This window comes from Pollachius pollachius, assembly GCF_949987615.1.
Source record: "Pollachius pollachius genome assembly, chromosome: 10".
Classification (NCBI taxonomy): Eukaryota; Metazoa; Chordata; class Actinopteri; order Gadiformes; family Gadidae; genus Pollachius; species Pollachius pollachius.
The window spans coordinates 23018716-23039749 of NC_136943.1; the positions used below are offsets into that span (position 1 = coordinate 23018716).

Here is a 21034-nt window from a genome sequence, read left to right on the forward strand (position 1 = left end):
GGCTATGTAATCGCTGACAACAAGGGACATTTCATAGTGATTGGTGGAAACCGGGACATTTTAGTGTCCTTTGGCTTTTGTCGGGACTCAGGATACGCAACTCAAAATTGGGACTGTCCCGGCAAATCTGGGACATCTGGTCACCCTATCACAAGTGATAAAAAAGCGTGGCAAGCTACTCAGCAAAAAGGTGCGTTTGACAACAACACGCTGGCCGCACTATTACTAAACTTTGATGTCAAGTAGGGGGCCACAAAACATCATCCCGCGGGCCTCAATTGGCCCCCGGGCCGCGAGTTTGAGACCCCTGCTCTAGGGTCTATAGCATATAACCACGTTGTCTGATTACAGTTTAATGCATTTTTCACAATTTACCAGCTCTCGTTTTGAAGGCTAATCACCACGCCATTCATTTGACTGGGAATCGCGACGGTCTATACTTTCAACATAAAGTGTACATATTTATCATTTGAAATTCGTCCCAGCCTTTATACCACATATACTATAGGGTCTATAGCATATAACTGCGTTTTCTGATTACAGTTTAATGCATTTTTCACAATTTACCAGTTCTCGTTTTGAAGGCTGAACAGACAATTTGACTGGAACTACTTAGCAGGTGTCAGGGATTAATGGACACCCTGCAGCCAATCAGAATCGAGTATTCCAAAAAATACAAGCAGCGTATTGATCTACTATTTGATGACGCTGTGCTCAGTCAGCACCAAGTAGAACCGACAAATCAGCGGGCAACCTGCCGGGTTAATGCCCTCCTCCCAGCCAATCAGAATCAAGCATTCTTAAATGAAGTACAATAACATCAAATAATGACGCGTAATAAGTAAAATCCCACCATTGACAAGTACTACAGCAATCAGAATGAGAAAGAGAGATTTTTGGTGAATATTTCAAACTATTAATTGCATCCTTATTCTCTATAATGCAAAATATGTAGGTGATAATCACCAAGAGGCAGGGCAATAAACAGTTTGATATGCCCAGCTCTCAGACGACTTACCGCCCGACACGAAGTCGAGAGCTGTAACCTTCCACGAGCCAGGCATATCAAACTGTTTATTGCCCTGCCTTTAGGTGATTATCCCGTTTATTCCAGTTCTTGCTTGCCAACACAATAAAACAATTCAAATACTTTAATAATTTTGTTTCTTCTTATTCGTATTGCATGCTTATTAGATGTATAGAAATTTGAGTTAAACTCCCTCAAAAAGTAGTCCTCTTTAATTACGATCGATACCATGGTCACTTGCCAAAGAAGAGAAATTAAGACCATTTATTTATATTTTTTAATGCGTTTTACAATCAAAATATAAAGTTTTTCACAAGCCATAATTTAGTTTCCCTGTTAACGCCTGAGGGTTTGACTAATACCTGGAAAAATCATTACCCTCCCGTAAGGTTCTTATGCAATGGAAACGTTGCTCACTCCTCCAGCAAATAGGACGGACCTTAGCTACGACTTGGCAACGGGAGGTATTCTAGTCTGCTCAGCTATGAGCCAGAGAGCTAACGTTATGGATTGTACATATTTATAATTCGAAATTCGGCTCAGCCTTTATACCAAAGATACTCTAGGGTCTATAGCATATAACCGTGTTGTCTGATTACAGTTTGATAAATTTTTCACAATTTACCAGCTCTCGTTTTGAAGGCTAATCACCACGCCATTCGTTTCAATGGGAATTGCGACGGTCTATACTTTCAACATAAAGTGTAGATATTTATCATTTAAAATTCGTCCCAGCCTTTATACCACATATACTATAGGGTCTAAAGCATATGACCGCGTTTTCTGATTACAGTTTAATGCATTTTTCACAATTTACCAGCTCTCGTTTTGAAGGCTGAACAGACAATTTCATTGGAATTACTTAGCAGGTGTCAGGGATTAATGGACACCCTGCAGCCAATGAGAATCGAGCATTCCAAAAAATACTAGCGGCGTATTGATCTACCATTTAATGACGCTGTGCTCAGTCAGCACCAAGTAGAACCGACAAATCAGCGGGCAACCTGCCAGGTTAATGCCCTCCTCCCAGCAAAACAGAATCAAGCATTCTTAAATGAAGTAGAATAACATCAAATAATGACGTGTAGTAAGTAAAATATCACCATTGACAAGTACTACAGCAATCAGAATGAGAAAATGTATTTCTATCGATTCTTTGGTGAATATTTCAAACTATTAATTGCATCCTTATTCGCTATAATGCAAAATATCATCAAATAATGTCCCGTAGTAAGTAAAAACCCACAATTGGCAAGTACTACATCAATCAGAATGAGAAAATGTGTTTCTATTGATTAGTGTTGATTTCCTTCCTGAAACAATTCCATAGTAACGTGTATGCCACCAGTCTGTGGGGTGTAATTTGTAGACGGTCCCTAAAACAGATAGCAGCCGGATAGAGCTTTCCTCGCAAAGATATCGATAGGAACAACATGTCGCTGTGATTTTTGTTGATACGGTGTTCTATACTGACCTCAACATACTACACCCGTAATGAAATGCAATTGTGTTGATTAATCCGATTGCGTAGTAAATGAAAACCGAATATCGGGCAAATATCGAACCTGCGGCTGACTGTTACCCGCTATCAAAATCAAGAAAAAGACGATGAATTTGTGAAGAAGAAAGGGGGCTCCTCTATCGTTTGGAACTAGTTTGGTTTCAAGATCTCCGACCTCGACCAACAAACAATACTTTGTAAGTTGTGTCGCAGTTTTGTTTCAGCCAGAGGTGGAAACACCAGAAACCTGGTGAACCACCTGAAAACGATGCATGTCCGTCAATATGAGGAATGCACCCGAATGCGTGCAACAGTTTGCACTGGAGTACGACCCAAGACGAGACTCAGCAATCAATGAATTATTATTATTATTATCATCATTATTATTACCGAGACAAACTTTCATCACCTGGGCCCCGTTTCCCGATAACGATGGATCCACGCTCGTACGATCATTCTCACGATGGATCTTACGAACCATCGTTAATTTCTTTGGAGCGTTTCCCGAAACTCCTCTTAAAGGGTAATTCCGGTGTAAAATGGATTTGGGATATGTTTTGTATGATAACGAGTTGAAAAGTTTGTTTTGGACCACAAAAACGCATATAGACACTTTCTTCAGTTCTTCATTTCAACGCTTTAAACTTGGAAAGATTGGGGCACTGGTTATGGTAAAAAGTAAATCGCTATTTTAAACCACTTAAAAGGCTAAAAGTAGCCCGAAACTTCTCTGGTAGTATAATAAGGGTCTTAACATATAAAACAAGGCATTAAGAACTTTGTAAGTGTACAGATTTTCTATTATAAAATGAAATTTTATACACAAAATACCATCAGTAGATCACCCGTCAACGCCATTTTGTTTTTAAGACTCAATAAGTAGATTGGCGAAAACAGAACTTGCGTGTTGCTGACGGATGTCACAATCTCTTTGTTCGCCAATCTACCTATCGAGTCATAAAAACAAAATGGCGTCGACGGGGATCTACTGATGGTATTGTGTGTATAAAATGTCCTTTTTAATAAACAATCTGTACACTTACAAAGTTGTCAATACCTCGTTTTATATGTTAAGACCCTTATTATACTATCAAAGAAGTGCCAGGGTACTTTTAGCCTTTTAAGTGGTTTAAAATAGCAATTTAGTTTTTATCATAACCAGTGCCCCCATCGTTCCAAGTTTATAGCGTTTTGATAGAATCGGCTAAAAACAGCCAACTGAAGAAAGCGTCTATACGTTTTTGTGCTCCAAAACGAACGTTTCAACTCGTTATCATACAAAACATATCCCAAATCCATTTAACACCGGAATTACTCTTTAACATGAACGTGCGTGCACTGCACTAACGACGGTAGTAGGATTGTAATTGTCCACTGACACAGTGCTGAAATGGGCTCTGTAGGAGGGGGAGACGCAGGAATGTCGCAGGAAAATGGGGATAAAAAAGGTTAAAATATCTCCCCATCAAGGCCAACAGAAGAGTAGCCTATGAAAAAAATAGACTGCAATAATATGAATGCTAAAAAGATTATATTTTCAGGCATTTTCCCCCCTGAAATAAGTTCATATTACAAAAATCAAAAATAGCTTGTGTGACAACTACATTTATCTTAATGTGCTTGAGATTTCTGAAACATGCTTTGCGCAGCAAAGAGAGCCGACTTTATCTGATTCTGCATGAGGTTTAATTGATTGGCGCCCACTCTCTAGTCTAGAATCTTTGGTGTAAACATTAAAAATGCAACATTTCATTAATTCATTATCATTCAAACGCAGAGACTGGGCATTGGCACACGGCTATTTCTGACCCGAGTAGTAGAGCTTGGTCTAGATCCTGCCCATATTGTTGGGCAGGATGATGTATAGGCCTTTTTACACTGCCAAGCCGGTTCGGTCGCAGCTTGGCACGCCCGACTATTTCACCGTCTTATCTCAATTTCCAGTGAAAAACCGAGGGGGTCAAATCCCCCGTTTGTCAAGGCGCGGGCTTTCTTGGTTCACTGGAGAAGGCGGGGCTGCGTATGGAGTCTAGACCTCTTTAGAATAATTTCCATACTCCCGAATGTTTTTATTTTTTATGAATGAAGACAGCAGCATGCAAGAATGAGTTCACGTCTGAGTGTAGGCTACAAACGCGATTAATTATTTACAAGTGCAAAAACGCAAGCATATTCTTTATTTTGCTGACCACTTGTTTTTTATCCCGACAAAAGCCTCGTAAGGAAAGTTCCTCTGCGTCTCTCTCGTAGATCGCACCATCTTTCAAGTTCTTTGTTTAATGCGACTGCCTAACCTTCTCTCACATGATCAGCAGTTCGCGGATTTCACTTATATATATTGGTATATTGGGGTGCTAGGTCAGGCAGGCAATTTACCTCGGGCAGTGTAAACGCGCGGACCGTGCCGCGAAAAACGCGTGCATACGACGGCATATTTGGCAGTGTTAAAACGCATTATGATGGTGCTGGTAATGTAAGCGGGAAAGCGTGCGGCGTTCAGGCACGCATCGCAGCACAGTTTCCCGCAGCAGTCTACGTTCACTGCAGAAACCACGCTCTAAACTTGGCGATTGTGCACTCCACTAAGGACAGGGATGTCCTTAAAACGGTCAAATAAATAGTGAACTTCATCACAGTCTCATTGAAGCGCTTACAGTGCGATGCAGATCGATACATTTCGGCTGCGCATGTATTTTTGGAATTTTAAATTGCTGCAATAAAATATGTTGTTGTTGACTTCTAACATGTCTGTCTTTGCTGTTTAAATCTAACAGTATAGTCTATGAGTAATATATCGGCGGTAACCACTGTTTTGGGGGTAGGCCTATTGTGAAATTGTGCCAAATGGACATTACGTGGTATTGGATGTGTTTTAATAAAACGCATCCAATACACGGAATGTCCGTTGGTGACACCACTGAGGCTATAGTAGGCTAACGATGCTCTTAGCACCCTACGAGTACCCCTGGAGTCCTCGTAAGATAAGAGTGTTTTCACAACATTCGTTACCAACGATGCTTTCGGGAAACAGTGTGAAAACTGTACGATGCTCGTACAACGCACTTCACGAACCACTTAGGCTAACTATGCTTTCGGGAAACGGGGCCCAGGTTCATGTAGTGATAATGGGCAACATTGCTTTGGAGAGAACCTTTTGGCTGGGGCTGGTTTAAGACATCTGGTTACCCGTTTTCACAATGTTTTAGACTCTAACAGGCCAGACAGCGGCCGACTATAATGGTTAGATTAACCACACACTATAGATATTTTTTTCTCTTTGAGTTTGTTGCTTTAATTTTCTTATTCTCCTGTGTTCTTTAAATGTTTTATTTAATTTGACATCATATTTAATTTAATTTACATTACCTTTGTTCATGTTGAATGTTTGCATCAATTGCACATAAAAAAAAAAAAAACTTTTCAGGTTCTTACTATGTCCAATGCCTCACTCTTTCTGGTTATTTAAGGTTAAAATACATATTTTACCTTATAATGTAATTTAACTAAAAAGGGTTACTAAACTGTCTGCGAATTATTTTCGCATAGACCATGATATTAAGTTTAGCCAATACCGCCCACCACTAATGCACAAAAAGATTTTAATGTTTTGATATTCAAATGACAAGTAGGTCAATTTCTGTTAAAATAACAAATGAGAAATTATGTGTGGTCCATGTTTCAACTGGATCTGTGTTGGAAGTAGGGCTGTGCAATAAATCAAATTTTGATCACGATTTCGATTCTTGGTTCAAACGATCGAGTTGGAACGATTCTTTTGGAATTTTCCGTTGTCTATGAGGTTTTGTGAAAGAGACACGCATGCGCAATTCAGTCCCTCCCCCAGAGCATTAAACGCGGCCCCTGTGTGTGGTCACCTTATTCAGAAAACAGTGCGAGCGAGATGGCAGAGGGAGGACAGCCGCGTTTACTTGATAAAAAGGGTAAAACGAGTTCTCTAATATGGCAACACTTCGGATTCGAAGAAGCCGACGAGGCACAGGCCCACATAATGTGCAAAATGTGCTACAATGTTATATCTGCACCCCGTGAAAACACGACAAACTTGTTTAATCACCTAAGGCCCCGTCCACACTAACCCGGGTAAATCTACAAACGAAGTGTGGACAGGGTAGACGGAGGCTTTCAGAAACGATGACGTTCGGTTGCCATGACACTGTGCCATGACGCTGCCACAAGCTTGCGCTCAAAACCGAGACGCTCATCAAAAAAATGGCAGGTGAAATGCAAATGATGATCTCTCTGTACAATGTACTAATTTATCTCCAGATACAACTCAACATATTGGCTCAAACATATTCGTTGCTCCAACGCCGGAGGAGAGTTCTGTACTTGAAGTTCTTAAGTGATTGTAAAAAACCCGAAAAACAGCAGTTCAAACCGTACTTGGAGCGGCGTTTCTGGACAAGACAGGGTCGAAAATGATTAACCATCAACCGTAAATATCAGCTGATCGTGCGCCTGTAATCTAAACAGAGAGGTGTGGCGGAGTTGCATAACCATGACAACAACTGTTATCAAAATAATTTCAGTGTGGAACGTGGATGCAAAACATTCCGAAAATGTTATGAAAACGATAGTGTGGACGGAGATCATTTTAATTGCGGATGTGCGTTTTTACATTTACCCGGGTTAGTGTGGAGGGGGCCTGAGACGCAATCATAAAGTCGCTTACAACGAATTGGCAAAGAAACAAAAACACAAGACAACAACCCCGACGACAGCAGGACAGTCATCGATTTCAACCGATTGTTCTGTCTTATTTAATTTTCTAGCATATTTATTTTATTCATTGAAAGTTGTATAGAAATTACAGAACAGCTGGATACATATTTATTTGTAGATTTTTTTCAATTTGAACATTTTCAATTTTTTTATTTGAACAGTTTGTGTACTGTGTAGTTTAAGAATTTTGAAAACTCAGTTACCTTCTTTTTAAAAAAGCCGAATAAATGCATTTTATTTTCAAACTCAAAAACAATCGTTTGAAGAATCGTGGTTTCAATCTTGACCAAAAAAATCGTGATTCTCATTTTTTCCAAAATCGAGCAACCCTAGTTAGAAGTTTAAGTTTATTTTTGCCAAGCTAAATTCTAAATGCAATTTTTGTGTAAGTTCAAGATCTGAAATAATGACACCCTGGATCTCCACTCCAAATGCATTTATTCATCAAGCAAATATATAGTTCTAATTAATCATTTCGATACTAACATTTCTCTCTACCTCAAATGGTATTGTCCTCCCTTCCTTCCTTCCTTGTGAGCATATAATAACTTGCTGAGAAGCACAAGAAATATCCCTGCCAAATCAAAAATGCAATATTCAAATTCATACAATAAGGCATACCGAACCTTGAAAACATAATGCGAAGCCCATGATGTTCATTATGAAGGCTTTCTATTGTTAGATTGTGTTAGATTATATATGTGTTAGGCTACGTGGAAATCTGGTCGCGACAACTATTTTATTTTATTTTAGAAGACACATTTACCACTGCGGTCAAGTCAGCAGTCATTCGTTCATCCGCGTCAAGCCAGCCGTCACGCAAATCTTCGTACACTTCTACTCTAAACAGCCTTTGTGTGGTACCTCGCAACGTTTTCAAAATAAAAGCCTTCACCAACGTTTGTGTGTTTGTGTGGATCGCTGCAATCGCTACCAGATCGGCGTGAAAACGTCCAAAACAAAACAAGGGTGTTCAAAGGACCAAGTATGGACGTGAGGTTTCAATGGACATTTTCTCCGAAACGTATAAATCACATGGTTCCTTGTGTACAAGTAGTCAGTACAACGGTTAATATGGTCATATCAGTCAGTGCCGGGGGTGTTACACCGAATTCTGCGACCCACTGAACAGTGTGACCCAAGAGGGCGCTGTTGCACATTTTCTGTAACATGCACCGTGTGCATTATAACCAAAACATAAATAAAACATAACATTTCCCCCCACCGGTGGGTCTTTTTTTTGACACTAATGCTAATTCTAAACAGCATTTTACACAGTAGCCTATAATAGGAAATGCTCAAAGGTAACTCAATGTTATTTAACACTGACTGTAGCTTTTTATAGGGAAAGAAGTAAAGGTGACGGACTGTACTAAACTACCTATCCATTGTATGGGTCTGTGGAATGCTAATCAAATCAAATGTATTTATGAAGCACATTTAATAACAAGATGAGGGGGTGGGGGGAGATCTTAAGTTTTATTTATGTTTTAGTCATGCCTGTCTACGCTTCAAACTCGCGCATGTTGCAGGAAATATGCAACAGCGCCCCGTGGGGGTCACACTTTTCGGTGGGATGCAGAATTCGGTGTAGGGAACTTATGTATAATTTTTGTCTATAGCTAACTTCAAAGTGCTAACATATTGCAATTTGCAAAGGCCAAAATATGCATATGTGAGGTTTTTAAAGGACATTTTCTCAAAACCTATACAGTAAAATTACATGGTTACTTGTGTACAAGTAGTCAGCACAACTTTTAATATGGTCATATCAGTCAGTGCTGGAACTTATCTATTATTTTGTCTATAGCTCACTTCAAAGTGCCAACATAATGCAATTTGCAAAGGCCAAAATATGCATATGCAAGTGGGGTTTTCAAAGGACATTTATTCAAAATCCATACAGTAAAATCACATGGTTCCGTGTGTACTAGTAGGCAGTGTAACACTATGTATGATCATATTAGTCACTGCAAGAACTCGTCTACACTTGACTTCAATGTGTTACCACAATGCAATAACTGCAAACTCTGCCAACTCTGCATTGCAAACTCATTGTGTTTATCTTCAACAGCCATCATTTTTACCAAAACTTATAAATGCCTGGTCTGAGGTCTAGTTTTAGTGTGTTTCTCACAGCTCATATGTCAAACTAATTGAAGTCTGTTGTCCTTTGTCAAGAAATCTATTAATTATCTGTATGACTTTATATATTTTAATGCTCTGTTTTTGTATTTGCAGAAATGTTCTTTTTTGAGTAGCTTATGGGCCGATTCTATATACTCCTTCGTCCAGGACTATTGCGATGACCATCCAGTTTTTCAGTTTAACGGTTTTCACTTGATATGTGTTCTTTCTGAAGGACATCACTTCTTCCAACCACGCACTACCTACTATTAAAAGTGGTTAATTTGAGCCAGATCCTGCCGGAACCAGATCCGGCACCTCTTAATTTTAGCCTCCCTGTGTTCCGGTACTTATTTAGGCAGATCCGGTACCTCTCATAAAAAAATAAAAACATGTTTAAAATAATATATGCATACATTAATTTACAGAACAAATCCCAAGACTTTCATGCCAACAAACCACGCCTGACACTTTTGAAATACAAAAACAGAACATTAAAATATATAAAGTCATACAGATAATTAATAGATTTCTTGACAAAAGACAAGAGCCTTCAATTAGTTTGACATATGAGCTGTGAGAAACACACAAAAACTAGACCTCAGACCAGGCATTTATAAGTTATGGTAAAAATGATGGCTGTTGAAGATAAACACAATGAGTTTGCATTGCAGAGTTTGCAGATATTGCATTGTGGTAACACATTGATGTCAAGTGTAGGCAAGACAGAAAAACATTCTTGTAGTGACTAATATAATCATACATAGTGTTACACTGCCTACTAGTACACACGGAACCATGTGATTTTACTGTATAGATTTTGAGAAAATGTCCTTTGAAAACCTCACATATGCATATTTTGGCCTTTGCAAATTGCATTATGTTAACACTTTGAAGTGAGCTATAGACAAAATAATAGATAAGTTCCAGCACTGACTGATATGACCATACTAAACGTTGTGCTGACTACTTGTTTGAAAACCTCACATATGCATATTTTGGCCTATGCATATCCCACCGCAGTGCACATGAACGTCCGCTGTCAGAAACACGCGTCGTGAGCGTCATCACTGGCGAGCCGTCTCGTTATCACCAGGACCATGAACGCTCCTATAGACACAATTATAACACACAAACGGAGGTGAAGGCTTTTATTTTGAAAACGTTGCGAGATACCGCACAAAGGCTGTTTAGAGTAAAGGCGCACGAAGAATTTGTGTGACAGCTGGCTTAACCGCGGATGGACGAATGACTGCTGACTTGACCGCAGTCATTTACCATGGTTGTTGGTATTCTATTATATTTAATTCAGTGTTCAATGAATGAACACAAATATTCTTGAAGTATTCAGGCAAGCCGTGAAAACAAGTGTAACATGTTGGCCGGCGGATTGTTGTGACTCAAAGCCCTAACGTGACGCTCCATCTGGAGTGAAGAGCATCACTCAGCCAGCCTAATGGTGTGTTCCTGAATCCTCGGACGCCAGCCTTCCGAGTTGTAGAGCATTCATAAGCGTTCCTGTTCGTCTTTGTGATTGTGTCATGAAATTGGCTAGTCGTTGTTTATTGTTAGCTACATTAGCCTCTTTAGCAAACCAGCCCGAAAACAAACACAACTTTACAAAAAAAAAATGGTATTGCACGCACAGCAAGACCATGCAATGTATACATTGTTGACCGGAATGAAGTAGCAATGTAATCAAGTGTGTAAGAGCATTTAAAATCGACATTAAAATGACCTACGTGGTACAAATACAAAATAAATAATCTCTTCACGGGCGCAGCCATTTTGTTGAGAGCGTCACCACTGCTCTCGGTCTGCTCAAATTTCAAAGATGAAGACAAAAAGGGGGCGTGCCTCCGAGAAATGCCGCAAGAAAGCTGGGAGATCTTCGACTTACGACTCGGAAGTCTGGCGTTCGAGGATTCAGGAACACACCATTACCCTATCCCTAACCCAAACCTGTTCACACAACACCGGATAACTTTTATGATACCTCTACATCCCTAACGACCATTAGTCGGGTAACGTTCATAGTGAACTGACGGTGATCAAGTACCTCCCGCCATGGTAAGCTAATCTGTAAGAGGCTGGCCACAGGACGCCGGTTACTTAACATCGACCTCATCACTCAAAGCCAACAGCGGAAAGAAGGGCCATGAATAAATACATACCCAAAACGGATCGGATCCGTCTAGACTGCAGAACTTGTCAAATCCCATGAGCGCCATAACAGTACCGTGCACTTCTCCTTGGATGTTATGAAAATAGCCAGTATGGATTTCCTAAAGTCGTTGTGAGTTTGGCGTCAACCAATCAGGTGTCACCAAGAAATAGACCCGCCCACCGGCAAATCAACCAGGCCATATTTATCTTCCTCTTCTTCTTCCAAGTGCTACAATGGCGCTTTAACAACGAAACGCGAACCACCGCCACCTACTGCGCGATATTTGTGAGGCTGCCATTGCCTTTATTTTATTGTATTGACAGTACTGGGCTCTTACATTATAATGCATGCCATATTGAGTCAAGAGAGTTTAAGTTCTTTAAAATCCTAAATCAACGTCAATATAACTTAACCTATGCTCAAAAAAGGATTGTTTTGTAATCTCTTGCATGAGATAAACTGTGGCAATTTCGAACACAACAATGTTTCCATTCATTAATTACTAAACAATAACCAGAAAACACTACTACCAACATAATAACTAATAATCCAAAACCCTATCGATGCGCATGGGTTTTGGACAAAGCATTTCAGGCCCGACAGTACCTTCGACGAGAGAGTTGACAATGACTAGCCAATGAAAACGGGAACACAATAAGTGCTGGAAGCCAGAAAATTACGTCACGTTCTCGCTAGCGTAGGTCAGATGTACCGGCATACCATGCAAATGGACAGCACCAGGGGCGTTGCCAAGGCAGCTCGGGACAGTCTTTTATTTGGGGTGGCACTTGATTGTCAAAAACTTCCATTTAAAAACTCACACTCCGCGTCATTCAGAGCGGCGGTTTTCCCGCAGCACTTCAGGCCATAAACAATGGAATTGAATCAACATTCTAATGGACACTAATAACGTCTTATTGATAATCCCATGTTATTGGAATGGGTGCTTGGATGTTGTGCGAAGTGTCATGATTATGTGAGGGGGTTCGTAACGTCCTCATAACATGAGGATGTTTTAGTGTAAATGAAAGAAAGACATGTCATTGTCATTTTAGCAAATCATTTATTTAGGTAAACCATAGCGTTGTGCAATATTTATTAATAATATGAAAATCGAAGACTTTAAATAAAAATGAGTCAAAATAAAATAAAAATAATAATGCATATATTTCAGCTTTCTTTTAGGCCGTATCTGTTCAGGATATATATATATATATTTTTGTATTTTTTTCTCGGGGGGGGGCAGTAGGGTGGCCACCCTCTGACCAATGGTCGCCGTGCCCCCCTCCCCCACGTGGCTACGCCCCTTGATAGCACCATTAGTGTCATGACTGATTGCATACAAGGGAGAATAACAACAAAAAATCAAGATGAACAACTTTGTTTAATGGAGGGTTCCGGTTGCAAAGCAGGAACCAGCTGCGTCTGAGGCATGCAGAGGGGAGAGGAACAGCAGGAGAAGACGGATCTAAGGAGGTCCTTAAGAAAGAGTAACCATCAGTATATTGTGTTTGGAGCGCAGACGTGACGTGAGGGCCGTCAGGCCGCTCAGTTTCACAAGCTCTTTGTCTTGAAGTAGCCTTTCACACATTGCTAGAGCAAATGGGCCTTCTAATGTAATGGCCTGGCTATTGTATGAGTATAGAACTCCTTATCGGCCTATGTTAACCTTACAGCATAACATTAATACAAAATCACCCGTAAATAATTCTTTATACATAAATATTGATAGCATACCCGAGTGAAAAAGTAGTATATTTAAGTGTATTATACTTTTACTTTTTGTGCTTCATTTAAAGTATGTTTTTACTTTGTACTTTTAAAAAGTGTACTTCACAATAGATGGTATCAACTTTAATGTGCTCAAAATAAGTATACTAATTCTGCAATACTTAGTGGTATTGCATTGTACTTAAATGTTTCTTTATTTTAAGCGTATTGTCAATTCTACGTAAGTGTACTTACTACCCCTCAACCCTATCCCTACGAAATGGGACAACCCTTCAAGACCCAACAGTACGTCATAAGTAGTCGTTGACAGGGTTTCGATCTTTATTTTAATTTTATTTTCTTTGATCTTTTGATACAATATCCGTCTCTGGAATTTCACTGTATAGTTTGAATGTTTTAGGAATGCAACCTTACCCACATGGAAAAACATTTTTATCAATAACTTGGTCGGTTTTAAACCATCAGTGTATGTTTAATCTTTCTGTCTTCCTGTGGGTTGGGGGGCTTAGGGCTACCAATGCAGAGGAGGTGCTTGAGATGGAGGGATGAGCTCCTTACCACCATGGACACGCCCAATATCGTCTGATCTCCGATGATAAGCATGGTCGGGCCTGGTTAGTACTTGGATGGGTGACCGCCTGGGAATACCAGGTGCTGTTAGTGGTGTCGGGTGGTGGCCAATAGGTGGCGCTCTTCCCTCATGCCTTAACATCAATCCTGATGCCCCAGTGCAGTGACGGGGACACTGTGCTGTGGAAGGTGCCGTCCTTCGGAGGAGACGTAAAACTGAGGTGTCGACTCACTGAGGTCATAAAAGGATCCCAGGGCCCCAAAGAGTAGGGGTTTCCCCGGTTTCCTAGCCCAACCAGGCTCATTCAATCTAGCCCCCTAGCCCCCCTCCTGTATAATTGGCTGACTCATTAATTCCCTCACTCTCCACCTCAAGCTGGTGTGTGGTGAGCGTTCTGGTGCACATTGGCTGCCGTGCATCACCCAAGTGGGTGCTACACACTGGTGGTGGTTAGTGAGGTCCTCCCCTTCACTGTAAAGCGTCTTTGAGCAGGGGCGTCACTAGGTTTTAAGGACAGGGGGGGCTTAGCCCCCAGGAGATGCACAGAATGTGAGCGAACGTTTAATTTCACAACAGCTAACAAAAACTGAGAAATTGCACGTTTTGGACAGATTTAACAGAGATACTTTACTGTGCAAATGTTTAAGGCCACCATTACATTTTTAACACAGTACAACAACAAACACAGGAAGTACTGTATGTTTACAGCATTAACAACATCAAAAAGAAAAAAATCCACATAGTTACAGTGCCGTATTTAACCAATGCTTCTTATTCATTAAGAGCCCACATGTATTAGCCAAAACTGTATGCAAAAAAAAGAGCACTGTGTTCTCAGAAAGTACATCATTTTAAAATAACATGGCTACAATTGGCAGTTACTTGTTGGGTGGAAGCATCAAAGAATGTCGTCTGTTTTTAAGGGTGGCAAAGGCGTCTATCACTCTATTGTGATTTATGGTGCTGAAGCTCCTCTTTTTCAATTGACATGACTGCAAGACTGTGAAGTCTTTTCTGACCCATTGTTTGACGTAGCCAGGAGTGCAGCCAACGCAGTGCACTAAAGGACCTTTCACACGAGCAGCTGCTTACAGGCACTGTTAGGGCAACTTGGATGGTTGACTTCAGAGAGGGAAACATGTCTGAATCAAGGAGGTTGTGCACAGTCAACATATCTTTGGGTGAACATCCAGCCTCTGTTTTCCGGGCAAGAAAGTTTCTGGCCACCAGAACCTCCTCTGTTTTCAGGTCAATGCTGTAGTGTTTTGCAAGTTCATTCAAGTGTGATTCACTCAAGAAGTTCTCAGACTTAGGACTGCATGCCTGTATGCCTCTTAGTAGCCCTGCATCTACACTGCAAAATCTTTGCTCAAGCTCACCAACCATCCTATCCACACAAGGGAAAAGTAACTCTCTTTTCAATGTGTCTGAGTTGTTCAATTCAGTGCGTGCACCTGCAGTTGTCTCCAGCACAAAATCATCCATTTTCCTCTGTTTATGCCTTGTCCTGGCACCTTGTTCAGGGATACTGTGGGTGGGGCACAGGGCTTTGGTTCTCTCGTAAAGCTCTGTGGCAAATACATCTGTGCGTTTGCCCTTAAGTGTGTCACACACTGCTTGTTTGCAGATGAAAGCTTCTGCCAGGTGTAAAGTCTCGTTCTGAAGGAGTTTGTGGAGTTCTTCGGTTACAGACAGAAGTGACTGAAACATCAGTAGTGCATAAACTGCTGAGAACTTATAGAGCTTTGCTCTGAGACCAACAGCTATAGGGGATCTAATAGCAGAAAGGCACTCCAAAATGGCAGACAATGTGTCAAGAACTGCACTGATTGACCGCAGCTGACATGCCCAGCGAGTGTTTGAAAGTTGCACAAGTTCAACTGTTGTCAATCCAAGCCTTGTCTGAGCCTCCATGAACTTGTGATGATTCACTAGGGAGGTGCTGAAGAAAGAGTAAACACACTCCAACAAGCTGAAAAGCTCCACAGCCTCTTGGATGGCCTTGCAAGTATGGCATAACACCAGGTTGAGTTCATGAGCATAACAATGCACATAGATAGCTTCAGGATGGAGCCTTCTAAAGTGTGCTTGTACACCTCCAGTGGTCCCACTCATGACAGCTGCGCCATCATATGTTTGTGCTACACACTTAAGCTCTGCAAGACCGTTGTTTTGAATCTGCTGCTGCAGCTCATTTGCAATGGACTGGGCATCAAATGATCTCATCTCTGCAAGTGCTAGGAAACGTTCCTTCACTGCCCCATCTGACACATACCTGACACAAACAGCTAACTGCTCTGATTTGACATCTCTTGCCTCATCTGCCATGATGGCACAGAGTTTGGACTTTGTCATTTCAGTTACAATGACACTTGTCACTTCCTGGGCACAACAGTCAATCATCTCATTCTGGGAGGTTGCTGAGGTATAATGAGCATTTGATGGGGGGTTATGTTTTTGAAGAAAAGGATCAAATTCCTTCAAAAGCTCCATGCACGCAAGAAAATTCCCTCTGTTTGTGCTGTCCTTTCCTTCATCATGGCCACGAAAAGGGAGTCCCTGTCTCCCTAACATAGAAGTGACTGCAACAATTCGCCTGAGATATTCTCTTCTCTCTACTATCTCACTCACATTTGCAGAAGCTATCATCTGTGCAACGTCTCCCTGTTTTCTAGTTGCCTGGTAGCTTTTCCATGCAACAACACTGTCCTTATGTGTTTGTGCAATCTCATGTTTGCCAAAGATGACTAAAGCTTTCTTCCAGTTCTTGCAACCACTACTGACCAAACTATCATGTTTGATGCTTTTGCCGAACACTCTACATGGGAAGCAGAAAGCTGTATTCTGATTGACTGAATATTCTAACCAGTTGTGCTTTTCAAACCAGTTGTGGTGAAATGCTCGCTTCTGCGTACCAAAGCTATCTTGTGGGTAGCTCTTCAGCTTTACCTGTCTGGGCCCTGTGTCTTTGTCACCTAAATCAAACCCTGTAGTGGAGTGAGATGCTGCAGCTGCTTCATCAATTTCCCACTCTGAGTGTGTAAGCCAGGTTTTTATTTGTCAAACAGGGAGCATTTGGCAATTACGTGGGACTTTCTGCTGTTAGCTGGGGGACTGCAGCTAATTTATTGTTACTATCAGCAGTGATACTTACTCTCTTGAAAAAAGGGTTACGTTTTGAAAAAAGGGTTTGTATGTCCATTCTTGTTCACGTTCTTCTCCTAATGCTGCTCTAGTCGGTTCTGTGTGCTCCGCTCCCGGTACACACACTGCAGGTACCCAGGTACCGAGTGCAACCTAGGTTGCAGGGAAAACGTAAACTGGATTTCAGTGATGTGGGCGTGCTCTATATGAACAAGTGGAATGGACTCGATAACGACGCACTGACTCTGACTCTCTACCGCTTCCATAAGGGAAACTAAGATTTATGATCACATTTAAGTTAATAATAACTGGTTATATGATTATTTATCTAAACTCAAATTCTCGCCACATTATATTGAATTTGTCGGCACTTTTTTGCAAAAAAAAAAAAAATAATAATAATTTATAAATGAACATAAAATTATTTAGGGGGGTTTAAGAATATTTTAGGGGGGCTGAAGCCCCCCTAAAATAGGCCTAATGACGCCACTGTCTTTGAGTGTCTAGAAAATCGCTATATAGATTCAATCCATTATTATTAGTGATCTCCAAAAGAAAACATAACAAATAAGGAATTATATGGCAGAACTGGGTTATATGGCCACATGTTATGCACAATATTGGACCTTGCCTCTACTTTGGATTGCAGCCCTCATTTGGATTATTATTATTTTTTTACCAATCAAAGTTTGACGAACCTGAAAAGCCCTCTATCACCGTTTCCACGAACTTCCACGAGCTCGGCTGGAGTCCACCGTGAGAGCTTTTTCTGACGTTGGCATTGGCAGACGGGCTACCGGCTGACTAGCTGCTGGCTAGCGGGTCAGCTGTTGGCTGGCTGCTAAGTGGCGCTAACCTTGTTTGGCCAGCGGCTAGCGAGGCTAGGTGGCATCCGTCCTTGGTTGGCATGGCGTTGAGTTATTCCTCCTCACAACTCCACAAACTCAACTCTGCAATCACTCTTGGACTTAACATCCCCATCATAAATGAACTCGGACTCTTGCGTCTCCCCTGTTATGCCCACGGGAGTACACACAGAAATTTTGTTTACCACCAGCAGCCTGAGCAGTACATTCCCTCCATCCTCCCTGGACGTCCGTCGCACAACTGGTACGTCGTCAGAGCACTGCCACCAAGAGGCCATTTCATTCTAAGCAGGACAGAAAACGTGGAGTGGATTACAGCCTACTCCGGCCCCTAGAGACACTCTGCTACCACCACCCTTGCACCCCCTGTTAAAATTGAACTTTTAAATGCACAATCCCTCAATAATAAGGCATCTTTTATTCATGACCACATCATCAATGAGGAGATACACTTCATGTGCCTAGTTGAGACCTGGCAACAACCAGATGTCTTCTCTAGTCTTAATGAAGCCTGTCCCCCTGGCTATACCTACCTCAGCAAAGCTCGCACCACTGGCCACGGTGGTGGCCTTGCCGTTGTTCACCGGGGAAACTTTGAGTTGTCCCCCCTGTCCCTGCCTGTCCACTCATTTGAATGTCTTGCATTTAAATGCAAACTTCCACTTTGCACTACAATTCTCCTGATATACCGGCCCCCTAAACCGAACCCAGCTTTCATCCCCGAGATATATGACCTCCTCACCACACTCTACACAACCCCAGGGAATATCATCATACTCAGTGATTTTAATATTCATGCTGACAACCCCCCTTCGTACTCTGTAGCTGAATTCATTAATCTTCTTGACAGTCTCAACCTCACCCAACACGTCAATGTCCCAACACACTCCAGAGGCCACCCTCTTGATTTGTTGATCACCAACTCCACTTCCATCAGCAATCTCTCGCTGCACGATCTGGGCGTGTCCGACCATAAGGCCATCTCAATGGAGTTACCCACCCTGTCCCCCCTCAATAAGCCCGACAGACAAATCAGTTTCAGGAACCTTAAAAACATCAACCCAGTCACCATGACTACTGACGTCCTCCATCTCTCCGCTGCCAAACCCCTTCAGTCACTGAATCTGTGGATCTCTACAATTCATCACTCTGCACCATGCTTGAACGCCATGTCCCAGTCAAGCCCAGAACCGTCACCTTCACATGCTCAGCCCCCTGGTACACCAGTGAGCTACGACTACTGAAGAGAACGGGGCGTGTCCTTGAACGGCGTTTCATGGACTCAGGACTTGCTGTTCACAAACTAGCTTACCAGGAACATCAGAAGGCCTACAGCAAGTCCCTCAGTGACACACGGTCCCGGTTCTACTCCCACATAATCAATAATAGCCCTGGTAACTCCAAGAAGCTTTTCTCAACCATAAATCATCCATACTGTCCACTGACGACGCAACTGCATGGAATAAAGCATCTGTCCAACATGTGTCAATAACATAATATTTTTATGTGACACTGTAAACACATAATCAAATGTCAATTAAATCCAAAGTGTGGAAAACCAAGCCACATACTCCTCATCACAACCGTTATATTATTGTCCGTTCCTCTTGATGCTTTTCATGACAAATCAAGCATTAAAAAGGGGTTATGTTCAAGAACATTTTACGTGGGTGATTACAAACTGATTATCCAAGGTGTTCTCGGTCAGTCTTATTACCGTAACCCTATAAATGCAGCGGTGAGCCCCGTGCGTAATGCTGCACCATGGCACTGCTGGAGGACCATGCAAATGGCAGGATTCGGAGGGAGAGGGTCTTCAGGGACCATAACGATTTATTAGTACATAAGAATATGTACCTTCATGTCAGACCACTTCTTTTTTAATTCTGGGACTGTGCGCTCCGTGCCACTGACAGAGTTCACTGCTGCAGCAACATGTTGCCACTCAGTCTGCTTTTTGTTGTTAGTGATCCCAATCCTGTGACCGCCGAACAAAACTACTTTTCAGGCCTCCACCTCACCCACAAGTGTCTCCACTTCAACCTCCTTGAAATTTCGCTTTTTTGCTTTTCTCAGTCCTTCTGCCATTGTTTCCGACAAGACATAATACTTGCATCTGAGTCTGTTTTATATGCAGATCGCATTCATGAGGTTGTTTGCATTGACCATTTATGGTTAAAAAGGGGCGTGTACAGGGCAGAACGTGAAGCTGATTCAGCTGCGCACACTTGTAGGCACTCTGATTTATAAAGCAAAGATTGCTTAGGGGTGTGCGTACGCAGGGTTTTTAAGTCAGAATATCTTTTGGCACACGCAAAACTTGGCTTTTGGGCGTACGTACACTTTTAGTAACGATCCCACGCAGTTTTATAAATGAGACCCCTGACCTTTAAGGCCCACATTGAACATCTTTGCAAAACCTCCTTCCACCTCAGGAACATTGCAAAACTCCGCCCCATACTCACTCTCCACGATTCCGAAAAACTTGTCCACCCCATTGTCTCCTCCAGGCTGGACTACTGTAATGCACTCATCAGGATCCCCAGGAAGAACATCCAGCGGCTGCAATACATCCAGAATTGTGCTGCCAAGATCGTGATGGGGGTGCAGAAGTACCACCACATCACACCCATCCTCAAATCCCTCCACTGGCTTCCTGTCCAGTGCAGAATCAAATTCAAGATGTCCCTTCTGTCCCACCAGTGCCTCCATGGCACTGCCCCCCTATACCTCAAAGAACTCATCACTCCCCATTCCTCCTCACACCATCTCCGCTCTGGACAGGCCAACCTCCTTCAGCTTCCGAGGACAAGGCTCAGAATTATGGGCGATCGCGCCTTCTGCTCAGCTGCACCAAGTCTGTGGAATGCTCTCCCTCTTGATTCTTGTAAAAAAGGCCTAAAAACTCATCTTTTTAGAAAAGCCTTTGGCTAAACTGCTATTTTAAATGATTATTTTTTCTCTGTTATTTTTCTTTTTAATCGAGTTAGTATTTTATGTTGTATTTCCCTTAATGTGCATTGTAGCACTTTGAGGTCATTAAATTGATGTAAAGTGTGTTATAAATAAAATTTATTATTATTAATTCATTATTTTGCACAAAAATCAGCAAGTGAACGGACAAGCTAAATCAGATAAGCTGTATGCATGTAATATT

General features: G+C 41.7%; 1 protein-coding gene across 1 annotated transcript in view; it reads right to left on the minus strand.

The window, feature by feature from the left end:
• abcc1 (ATP binding cassette subfamily C member 1 (ABCC1 blood group)) overlaps positions 1-11668 on the minus strand; it is a 122069-nt gene extending 110401 nt beyond the window's left edge. Inside the window, exon 1 of the mRNA XM_079744587.1 lies at positions 11573-11668. Coding sequence (XP_079600713.1) covers positions 11573-11629 — 57 coding nt within the window. The 5' untranslated portion in view covers positions 11630-11668. The remainder of the gene's footprint in view (positions 1-11572) is intronic.
• Between the last annotated feature and the right edge of the window lie 9366 nt (positions 11669-21034).